Source organism: Thamnophis sirtalis, unplaced genomic scaffold, assembly GCF_051295495.1.
Source record: "Thamnophis sirtalis isolate CommonGarterSnake01/CBP01778 unplaced genomic scaffold, rThaSir2_p1.2 scaffold_1, whole genome shotgun sequence".
NCBI classification, from domain to species: Eukaryota; Metazoa; Chordata; class Lepidosauria; order Squamata; family Natricidae; genus Thamnophis; species Thamnophis sirtalis.
Window position 1 is genome coordinate 168,952,862 of NW_028261381.1, and position 12,195 is coordinate 168,965,056.

Genomic DNA, 12,195 nt, shown 5'->3' on the forward strand with positions numbered 1-12,195 from the left:
ACGTCTCCTACATCAGAAGGGAGAAAACTTAAGTTGAGCGGAATGCGGCTTCATAAATAACAAACCACAAAACCCTTGACGGGGGCAGCAGAGGTGAACTATTCAGGTTTACTAATTCCAAATCTTTTTTTTTTAAGCGCAAGGGGGGGGGAGAGAATATTTAAAAAGGTACAGGGGCCACCCTTAAGTTTCATAAGCTCTGAAAATGAGGAACATTGGAGTTTTCCTTTCCCTGCTGGCCTTTGTCTCTTATACATCAGGCCAAATGCCTGGTGGGAGAGGTAAGTAGAATTCAGTTGTAGAACATAGAATTGGAAGTGCTGGAAAGGGACAATGGAGGTCTTCTAGTCCAACCCCTTGTTAAGTAAGTCTAGCTCTTATCAAAGAGAAGGGATTAGGGTACTTGAGAGATTGTCACAGACAAGAGGGGATCAAATTATTGTGCACAGCAGATGACAAGTCGAGAAATAATGGATTGAAATGTTCAATAACTACTCGGATTAACAATGGAAAACTATTTCTGGAGTTGAATATGCCACAGTATTGTATACTCTATGGATGATTAATATTAGCGGTAACTTGAACTCATAATGCTCAATGATAATGATGTATTTAGTTGTGTTTGATGGATAACCAGTGGTCTTATTTTTAATTGTAAAAACTGAGGCACAAAAGTTTGTAACCAAACGACATGCTTGACGAAGTTGAGGAAAGTTTTTTGTACGTGTTGTTTTGTTTTTGTTTTTTTAAAAATTAAAAAAATTTTTTTTAAAAAAAAGAAATAATGGGAAGAGGTTTGTTAATTAGAATCCAGCCTGGGATTTTAATTTTTTTTTGACAGTGAGGATAATTAATCAATGGAACAGTTTGCTTCCTGGAGTTGTGTGTGTTCCATCACGGGAGACTTTCAAAAATAGACTGGACCAACATTTGATCAGGATGGCAAGGAGTTGGACTAGAAGATCTTCAAGGTCCCTTCCAGGGCTTAGTTTTAGAAAACAATTTTAAATTTCCAGGCTGAGAACTATAAATCTGTCCTTTCTGGTGGTTGGTCTTTTTTTTTTTTTCTATTTGCTTGTTTAATAAGAAAATGTAATAAGAAAATTCTGCTGCTGTTTTATTGATTCGGAGTTTTACAGACATGCTTTAAGCTGGCAAGTAAATATATTTAAAGCAGTACGCTGTAGCTTCTCTCGCTGATATCTAAGTTTATGATTTGGCTCTTCAAAGTGTGGCAGAAGCCTTATGCTGTGTTCTGAAGTTAAACTTTTGAGTTTTCAATCATGTACTTTCGTTATACTTTATGGCCACACAATATTTAATTGTATATACCTAATGAACAACTTATGTGTTACAATGTAAGTATCGTTAATGATTATATACAACTACATAGTCTAACAATTTTTCTCTCTCTTTACAATTCACATGCCTACAAAAATTTAGGAAATTAATCTAGATTTGGGCAGAAATAAGAATTGAATGGAATTTAGAAATGGAAAGCAGAGAAAAAAGATTGTTCCTATTTTCCTTATCTTATTCCATGGACCATGGAACCCCCTGCTACAAGATTTGGTGGTCATGTTTCTTGGAAATTGAGAAAAGAGGAAAGGTTGGATGCTCAATGGATAACAGCTGCCTGCTAACTGCTGTCTTCACACAACCAGGCAAACTATTGATGTAGTAGTCAGATTAGCAGAGTTGGAAGGGACCTTGTGAGTCATCTAGTCCAACCCCTTGCTCAAGGCAAAGACCTTATACCATCCTGATCAGGTTGTACATGTTAGTCCTTGTCTTAGGACCACAATTGGAGTTCAAGATTTCCGTTGCTAAGCAAGGTGGTCGCTACATGAGCCACACCCAGTTTTATGGCATTTTCTGCCACAGCTGTGGAGCAAATCCCTGGAGTTGTTAAGTGAATCATGCAGTCATTAAGAAAATCCGGCTTCCCCCATTGACTTTGCTGGCCGGAAGCCGGCGGGGAAGGTCGCAAATGGCGACCACAACTGTCGTAAGGGCATGCCAGTTGCCAAGCAACCTGGATTTTGGTCACGTGACCCTGGAGAGGCTGTGATGGTTATACGTGCAAGGACCTGGCCATAAGTCACTTTCTTCAGTGCCGTTGTAACTTTGAACAGTCGCTAAAGAAATGATTGTAAGGTGAGGACTATCTACAGAATGTTTCTCAACCTTAGGAACTTTAAGAGGTGTGGACTTCAGCTCTCAGAAGCCGTCTGGAGTGTCCATGGAGATTCTCAGTCATCTATATACAATACAATACAAAAGCAGAGTTGGAAGGGACCTTGGAGGTCTTCTAGTCCAACCTCCTGCCTAGGCAGGAAACCCTATACCGTTCCAGACAAATGGCTATCCAACATCTTCTTAAAGACTTCCAGTGTTGGTGCATTCACAACTTCTGGAGGCAAGCTGTTCCACTGATTAATTCTTCTAACTGTCAGGAAATTTCTCCTCAGTTCTAAGTTGCTTTTCTCCTTGATTAGTTTCCACCCATTGCTTCCTGTCCTGCCCTCAGGTGCTTTGGAGAATAGCTTGACTCCCTCTTCTTTGTGGCAACCCCTGAGATATTGGAACACTGCTATCATGTCTCCCCTAGTCCTTCTTTTCATTAAACTAGACATACCCAGTTCCTGCAACTGTTCTTCATATGTTTTAGCCTCCAGTCCCCTAATCATCTTTGTTGCTCTTCTCTGCACTCTCAATCTAGGTCATGGTTGTTCAAAAGTGCTTTTTCAACTGGACTTTCTGGTTTTTCTTTGAAGACATTTCACTTCTCATCCAAGAAGCGAACTGAACTGAACTGAAGAAGCTTCTTAGTTGAGGAATGAAACAACTTCTAGCAAAAGCAAAGTATAGTATAAATCTTTACTACGGTCAAAGACCAGCAATACATACACATTACTTTTTACAATATATTAAAAAGTACTGCTATTAAAATATAATTAGAAAGTATTGCTGTTAAAAGTGGATAATAACATACGTACATGTTTTCAAATTGTTCGGGCCACTCCCTGGTTTACATGGGTAAAAAGCCAATAAGTATGGGAGTAAATACAATGGTCCAGAAATTGTTAGAGATATGAAATAATTGGTACAAGATGACAACTATACTTCTGTAACCAATTTTTTTCTTGTGGACATTGCAGCAACACAGAATTTTGCCACTGCATACGTGGAGGAGAAAGCCTACAAAAAACTTGGCTGCCCTCCCTGGCAATCTCTCTAATAAGGGAAGAATATAAATATTAATAAAATCTCTAAAAAAATCTCTAAATCTCTAAAATATATGCAGACATACAAACTCTTTATAGCTCAGAGTGTAATAGAACATGTGAGATATCTTCAACTGCTCCTTTACCACATATACAAACCTGTTCTGCTATTGGTGTTCTTTTTTTAATAATTTAATTTACAAACATGTAAAATACACACACACACAAAACTTAGACGTACACCACATTTACACAATACCATACGAACAGGAGCTTCCTGTTCTTTCTAATAGCAATTATCAATCGATACCGCTCACCTTATATTATTTCCCCTTCTATTGTATTTCATTTGGATTTCACCATTCTCAACCCTCTTATTTTACTCATAACTATTATTTTTTGAGTTTTGTTATATTCCTTCATTGATTCTTGTTTCTTTCCTCCATCCACCTATACCATTTATCCCATATCTGGTAGAATTCTGATTCTTCTTTTCCCTGGATTTCTTTAGTTAGTTTTTCCATTTCAGCACCTTTCTTATTATTTCATCTTTGCTTGGAGTTAGTTCGTTTTTCCATTTCTGGGCAAAGGCAATCCTTGCCGCTGTAATTATATGTAGTATTAAATACTGGATTTCTTTTTTGTATTTCGCAGGCATTATTCCTAATAAAAAAAAAACTCCAGGTTTCCATTCTATTTTAACCCCTGTTATTGCCTCCAGCCAATTTTTGATCCTTTTCCAAAAATTGTTAGCCTCCTCACAGGTCCACCGTAAATGGTAATATGTTCCGTGTATTGATTCGCATTTCCAACATTTTGGGGAGGTATTTGTCAAGATTTTAGCTAACCTTGTTGGTGCCAGGTGCTATTGGTGTTCTCTTATACCTGCCTTGGAGGAGTGCCGAAGGAAGAATGTTAAATCTGGCTCTGAAGAAAGCTATTCTTTGTTTTGGGAAGATCAGGTCATTTAGATATCTTCCCCCCCCCCCCGGTAAATGTGTTTTTATTTTCCATTTTCATTTTGTACAGTCACATATATACTGTGCATAACCGGGGCGATATAACATTAAACAATAAACATAGCCATTCCTCTTGTCAAGAGCCAAGGTGGCGCAGTGGTTAAATGCAGCACTGCAGGCTACTGCTAGATCAGCAGTTCAGCGGTTCAAATCTCACCGGCTCAGGGTTGACTCAGCCTTCCATCCTTCCGAGGTGGGTAAAATGAGGACCCAGATTGTTGGGGGCAATATGCTGACTCTCTGTAAACCGCTTAGAGAGGCCTGAAAGGCCTATGAAGCGGTATATAAGTCTACTGCTATTGCTATTGCTATTGTCAACAATACCCCCCAAAATAGAAACCCAATGTACCTCTTCGACCCTCCATACACCCTTTCTTTTTCCCCCCTCCAACTTTCCATCTTCCCTCCATCATTCCCCTCTACCCTACTTCCCCTCCCCCTCTACCACTCCTCTCTCCCAGTACACTCCCTCCCTTCCTTCTCACCCTCCCTCCCATCCTCTCTCCCACCCTCTCTACCCCTCTTTCTTCTGGGAGGTCATTTAGATATCTTGCCGATTCCCACACTCCCTGTTTGATTCTGTCCCTACTGTGGAGAGGCACAGCAAAATCAAAGTCTCGTTGCCTTTTGAAAAAGCATCTTTGGGATTACTCAGCTAGGTAACATCATCAATGCTAATGGGTTGCGGGCTTTTTTTGTGGGTTGTGGTGTCACAAGTTACAGAAACGCTTCAAAATCAGCTGAAGACACTTCTTGGATGAGAAGCGAAACAACTTCAAAGAAAAAGCAGAAAGTCAGGTAGCCTCTTGAGAAAAGCACCTTTGGGACGTACCTCTTCAAGTTCCCAAGTTGAGAAACGCTGGTTTAGTAAACGCAACGCGCCATTATAGTATCCATTTTTGCCTATTGCTAACTTGAGTGTCTTCAGACGTTAGTTTGTATGCAGGCACAAACCAGTGGTGGGATTCAGCCGGTTCGTACCTATTCGGGAGAACCGGTTGTTAACTTTCTAAGCAGTTCGGAGAACCGGTTGTTGGAAGAAATCTTATTTTGTTTTTTTTCCACTTTACAGGGCTAATCCTGTAAGGAAGGCAGGAAGGAGACATTCTGGTGTTGTTTCTAGCCTAATCTTTAGTGCCCTGCTTACAGAAATTGCCTCTCCTGTTAACCCTTAGTACATGGTAACAGCTAAGGCGAAGTGCCCATTGACGTGAGTGATGTTGAGTTGGCCACACCCACCCAGTCACATGACCACCGAGCCCCTCCTACCCAGCTGGTCATTAGGGCAGAGAACCGGTTGTTAAATTATTTGAATCCCACCACTGGGACAAACCCAGACAAATTGGGTTAGATCAGAACCAAATGAAACGTCTTCTGCAAAGAAAAATCCTGTAAAAATTTTTTGACTCTTTCTAAGGATGCTTTTCAAATATCAGATCTAATTTATTCCTGGAAAAAAAGGGGCCCGAGTGTCCATGGGCCAGTCTTTCTGGATTACATGTATACTGCATGTTCCTGAATTAATCCATTTTCTGCAGTTGCAAGCTAAATAACCATATTATTGTCTGTTCACAGCAGTGTAAACACAACCCGTCCTTTAGCTGGCATTGGCCTTCATACGCATTCAGCTCTTCTCATACAACCAAATGTATCAGTGTAGTTTGTGTGAGGATCCAGGCAGTGTGAGGTCTTTTGTAATTACCAATGGAAATTTTGTCAGTGTGCACAGTTTCTAATATTTTCTAAATTTTGGCATGGCCCCCCGTGCGCCGATAAACCCTGTGACCACTATGGCTATTTTACGCCATAATCTTTCAGTTTTGATTTTCAGATCTAACTTTGCGATCTTCTCTAATTCTTTATGTTCTCTTCTACCATCTCCTGCTAATGCCACATGAATTATCCACACTTTCTTCCTTTCAACCGCAGTTAAATCTGTTGGGTTCTGAGACCAAACATTTTACCAGATGTTTGGACTGGATTTGGCATTTTTGTCCACTTTTTGAGTCCTTCCCAAGGACCTGGGATAGGCAGAAGTTGTTGTTTGATGATGTCAAAGGTATCACCTCAGGGTGTAAAACTGTTGCAAGTTGTTATTTTAACCAAAGGACCAAAATAATGGGGAATCTGAATACTTTTAGTCCTGCATGTAAATGCAGTAACCAGCTTGTTAACTTTCTTAATAGCTTTGGGGGAGTTTACAGCCACCCTCACAGGATTCTTGTGGGAATAAAATTAGAATCTACCCTATGTCCACAGCAGTACCGTATTTTTCGGACTATAAGACTCACCTTCCCCCCCAAAAAAGGGTGAAAATCTGGGTGCATCTTATACATTGGATACAGCATTTTTGGCCTCCCGAAACCCTGCCCCCTTCACAAAAATGGACGTGCATAGGCTCTAAGAGGCCTGCAAAGTGGTCCTGGAGTCTGGGAGGGCAAAAATGAGTGAAATATGGGCCATTTTTTGCTCATCCCCCCCCCAGCCCCCAGGAGCACTTTGCAGGCCTCTCTCAAACTCTCTGCATGCCCCGTTTTCCCCAAAAAATGAGGTGTGCAGAGGGTTTGGGCCGTCTACAGAGTGCAAAAAATATTTTTTTTAATTTACCTCTTCAAAATCTTGGTGCGTCTTATACTCCGATGCGTCCTATACTCTGAAAAATGTGGTATTTTGCTTTCAGAGAAATGACAGGATATAAATACCTTACTGGAGCCACATCATCACTTCCTTGTAACCTGGAAGACAGGGGTGAAATGCTACCGGTTCGGATCGGTTAGCCCGGACCGGTAGTAAACATGCTACCCGTTCACCTGAACCGATAGAAACACAAATGCTACCAGTTCGGACGAACTGGTTTTTCCGACAATCAGCTGTGATGCGCTATTTATATTAGCCAGAAAGCAGGATTTCCTGCTTTCTAGCTAATCTAAATCGCGTGGCACAGTAGATTCCCCCCCCCCTTGCTGTTCGCTTACCTTTGTAGGCATGCTCTGCGCATGCATGGACGGTCCTGCGTATGCTTGGAGGTGGCCAGTAGCAAAGGTAAGTAGATTTCATCCCTGCTGGAAGAGACGCTCTGCATTTCTGAGGCTGAGAAAAACAGCTTTTTTCAGGAGCTTCAGAGCAGAAGAGCAAACATGCGTTTTACAGCTTTTACAGGGAGGTGTTTGTCTTAACAGGAACCCACATGTAAGAGAAAGATATTCCTGAGCCATTTTCTTTGCAAGCCAGGAGGCGCAAAGCTGCCAAACCTAACTAGGGCTGAAATGGCTTTGATAGGACACATAGTTGTGTGGTGTGCACACAGACCTGCCCTTCACACAGAATTACAGGTAGGAACCACGCAACATCACTGAGTGGAGAGCATTTCAAAAAGGGTATCATTGTGGCACCAGAAAAGAGGCAGAAGAACTAAAACGACGGCAAGATGACAGCTGACTTGCTGATCCAGTGGTTAAGGCACCAGAAACCAGGAGACTGTGAATTCTAGTCCCATCTTAAGCCTGGGTGACTTTGAAATGGCTTTGAAAGAGATGATATATAGCTAGATAGAGATCAATTGAAGGTTAATTATGTGTGGACTTCAGCTCCCAGAATTTCCCAGCCAGCCATGGGAATTGAAGTCCACACATCTTCACTATTACTACTACTTACTACTACTACTACTACTACTACTACTACTACTACTACTACTACTACTACTACTAAATATCAGGACTTAAAAATCGAAATTCAACGATTATGGCACAAACCAGCAGTGGTAATTCCAGTGGTAATTGGCACACTGGGTGCTATCCCAAAAGCACTGGAATTACATTTAAAACAGTTAAAAAATTGACAAAATCACCATCAGTCAAATGCAAAAAGCTGCACTGCTTGGATCTGCACGCATATTACGAAAATACATTACGACATCCTAGGTCTCTGGGTGGGGCCCGACTAGTAATCAACGCCAAATCCGGCGAAACAACTGGCCACTGTGATGCAATTCTATAATAATAATAACAACAACAATAATAGTAATTTTGCAAACCTTGGGCAAATATGGATATTTTCCCAATCCCTTTTAGATCTTCTACTCCCCTCAAGAAGAAAATATAAGAAGCAGAGATTTTTTTAACATTTTACAGGTGGTCTTTCTTTATATAGCAACTGCCTGAAGTTACAACAGCGCTGAAAAAAGTGACTTACAACCAGACCTCGCACTTACGACCATAGCAGAATCCTCTGAGTCACATGATCAAAAGTTGGCTCTTCCTAGCCAGCTTCTGACCAACAAAGTCAGTGGGAGGAGCTGGATTCGCTTAAGGACGGCACACGATTCTCTTAACAACTGCCGTGGTTCATTTAACAACCATGGCAAAAAGGTTGTAAAGTTGGATGTGACTCACTTAACAACCACCTTGCAAGGCAATGGGAATTCTGGCCTCAGTTATGATCATAAATCAAAGAACACCTGTAAATCAAGTCCCGGTTTTGAGGCAGGAGCTCAGAGGGGAAAAATCCATGCTGTGAAATTTCAGTCTTCCTCAACCGGTGCCCACATTGGTTGCAATAGATAAAATTCCACCCCTCAGGCTATGAAAATATGCAGAAATGAGGCGGGAAGTCTCCAGAAGAGCCACGTAGCTCCTCATAGCTGCTTTTTAACCCATTTAGCGTTTCTCTTCTTGTCTAGGAGGCGACCTCTCGCCCCAGATGCTAACGGAGATGAAGGAAACGAACAAGGCACTGAGAGAAATCAGAGAACTGCTAAAACAGCAGGTAAGAAGGAAAAAAGACGATTCTTTCCTTTGCGAGTATCTTCATTTTTCTCTGCAACGGAAGCCAAACAAAGACCTGGTGTGTTTTTAAATTAACCCCCTCCTCTAAACTGGGTTGCTGGGAGTTCACTTACAGCAGCTACATATACAAAGCATTATATGGGCTGAAATGAGTAGCTTGCAGGTTTCGCATGACAGAAGGAACAACCAACACGTTAATGAGATAATTCAATATAATACAATAGCAGAGTTGGAAGGGACTTTGGAGGTCTTCTAGTCCAACCCCCTGCCTAGGCAGGAAACCCTATACCGTTCCAGACAAATGGCTATCCAACATTTTCTTAAAGACTTCCAGTGTTGGAGCATTCACAACTTCTGGAGTCAATTTGTTCCACTGATTAATTGTTCTGTCAGGAAATTTCTCCTCAGTTCTAAGTTGCTTCTCTCCTTGATTAGTTTCCACCCATTGCTTCTTGTTCTACCCTCAGGTGCTTTGGAGAATAGTTTGACTCCCTCTTCTTTGTGGCAACCCCTGAGATATTGGAGCATTGCTATCATGTCTCCCCAAGTCCTTCTTTTCATTAAAATAATTCATTAAATTCACATGTCACTATGCTACGAGAAGAAAACTTTAGCCTTTTTTCAACTTTGGCTGCTTTAAGTGTTGTGGACTCCAACTCCCAGAATTCCCCAGCTGGGGAATTCTGGGAATTGAAGTCCAGACCGTTTAAAGTGGCCAAGGTTGAGAAACACTGCTCTAAGCACATGGAGCAATTTTTCCAAATGCAAAAAAGCTTCATTTAAGGATTTAAACCTTGGCTCAGACCTTTTTTGGGACCAAGAAGGTTGAATAAATTCTGGTCCTTTGGGGAGGTTTGTGCTTCAGGGTAAGGATGGCACCAGAGAGATTTAAAAAAAACACACCAAGATGGCGGCCCCAACGATGTGACTGAAGCCCCGCCCCCTTTTATATGTGCCTTGTGGCAGATATTAAAAAGGGGGTTCATTGAACGATTGAACTGCCATCTTGACTTTTTTGACTCCTCCCTGCAGACATCCTTGCATGGCCCAGAAAATGGGCTAATACCAAGCAAAGGAGTTTACACGGAGTGGCAATTTCACTCAGTGGTCCTCATTGTTAGGTAAGCTCCCTGTTGGGAGAGCGAGTACGTTCAGAGAAGCATTGTGAGAGTTGTGTTGGAGAACACACAAACCAGCATACAAAGACACTGCAGTTTAAATAGGCTTTTACTTTCGTGGAAATAGAGGTATCAGAGTCCATCAAACAGTCCCAAGTCATACACGGATAAGACAGTCAGTCATCAATGTCTTTCAGTTAAGGGATAAGCAAAATAACATAGTCCATAATCATATAAACAGTCCGGTACTCAAAGTTGCTAGCAGTTGCAAAACGTACAATAGCTCACGGCACTTTCTAACAGCCAGCTTCCAAAAACACTCAGATCAGATCAGCCCAGCATCTAATAAACAGAGAACTAACAGTCATTCTGGCTCCCTCTTATGGCCAATTGAGGAAAAACAGCAACCAATCACATTTTACAGTATGATTTAAAGAAACAAGTATAGCATTGTTACATGATTTATATATTGCCAGCTCAACCGTTAGATTATATTCCTAACACTCATGCAAATTAAATGAAAGCCCCTGAATATTTCCACAGAATGAAAGTAGTCCTTGACTTACAACCATTCATTTAGTGACCATTCGACGTCACGTCACTGAAAAAAAAGGTGACTTTTTGCCTTTTTTCCCCACACGATGCTGCCGCTTCCCCGTGATCATCAAAATTCAGACGCTTGGCAACTGACTTGTATTTATGACGGTTGCAGTTTTATGACCTCCTGACAAGTAAAAGTCAACGGGGAAGCCAGATTCACTTAACATTACAGCCGTGTTGTACGAACGAAACAACCGCAGTGATTCACTTAACAACTGTGGCAAGGAAGGTTGTCAAATGGGGCGCAATTCAGTTGACAACTGTCTCACTTAGCCACGGAAAATTTTGGGCTCAATTGTGATCATAAGTCAAGTTCAGAGTGCGGATAGGCATCCTTCTTTCAAAGCTATGCAATACCCAACTGTAATGTAAGAGAACTAAAAGCTGAAAAAAAATCAAAAGCTTAGTTTCTGGGAAGATACAAAAGGTGTCTTTTGACAGTCCCTCCCTTGGGCTTCCAGAATCTGGCTAAAAAAGAAAGAAAGTGAAGTTTCTTAGCCCTATATACTAAGTGGAACCTCCACAGGCAGGAGCAGTTTACCTTTGGCAATGAAAATTTCCGAGGCCGACAACTTCCGGCCTTCGTGCCCTACTCATAAGATTTGCCTGAAGGACTCAGATGGCCGCTTCTGACCTTTTCTGGTCCTGCTGCGTCTGCCTGCCTCTTATGCAACGCCACATTCCTCTTTTTCTCCCGCTCTTGGCTGTGGCCTTTGCCTACCAGCTAACTGGAAAAACAGACGGGCAGACCCTGGTGCCAGGACAAACTCTCGGCAGCAGCACAAGGGCTGTGGGAGGGGATGGATGTGGGGAGGTGGCTGCCCTTTTGGCTTTCCACTCTTGCTTTGTCCTACATAAAATCTGCAGCAGTCCCGGGTAGCAGTTGGGGGAGAATTCCAAAGGCAGCGCTGGATACTGGGGAGATCTTGTCTAGTAGTCACCCACACATACTGCAATTCCCAGCACCCAGGCCATTTCTGTCAGCCTACTCGATGAACGGATTCAACTTTAAGACACCTGGACTTCAACTTCCAGAATTTCCCCAGCTAGCACGATGGCTGAGGAATTCTGGAACTTGAAGTCCATACATCTTTTTAACGCTGAGATCGAGAAACACTGTGAAGTTTAGAGTCATCTTAATCTAGGACGGTAGAGCCTCCAAGCACAGGAACAGACTACCCTGAGGTTGGGAGGATTTCTGTAGATAGCCGAATGTTGAACCAGCTGGACTTTCATCAAGATCCAACAAGGCAGTTCTTTATCCCCGTCCCATCCCACCCTGCTTTTTCCATTGAGGATGACGATGTTATTCATTCAGTCGTGTCGGACTCTTGGCAATTCTGTAGATCAGGCCCCTCGGCCTCTTCTGATCTTTTTCCATTACACAATTTCATTTGCTTCTTTTCCATGGAAGGAAACTCACATGCAATTCCCATCTTTCCTTCTA

The 12,195-nt window shown here is 41.9% G+C and overlaps 1 protein-coding gene across 1 annotated transcript in view; it reads left to right on the top strand.

The window, feature by feature from the left end:
* Positions 1 to 8,926: 8,926 nt before the first annotated feature.
* Positions 8,927 to 12,195, top strand: part of COMP (cartilage oligomeric matrix protein) — a 42,209-nt gene continuing 38,940 nt past the window's right edge. The window contains exon 1 of the mRNA XM_087703255.1: positions 8,927 to 9,010. Within this exon, the coding sequence (XP_087559381.1) occupies positions 8,945 to 9,010 (66 nt within the window). The 5' untranslated portion in view covers positions 8,927 to 8,944. The remainder of the gene's footprint in view (positions 9,011 to 12,195) is intronic.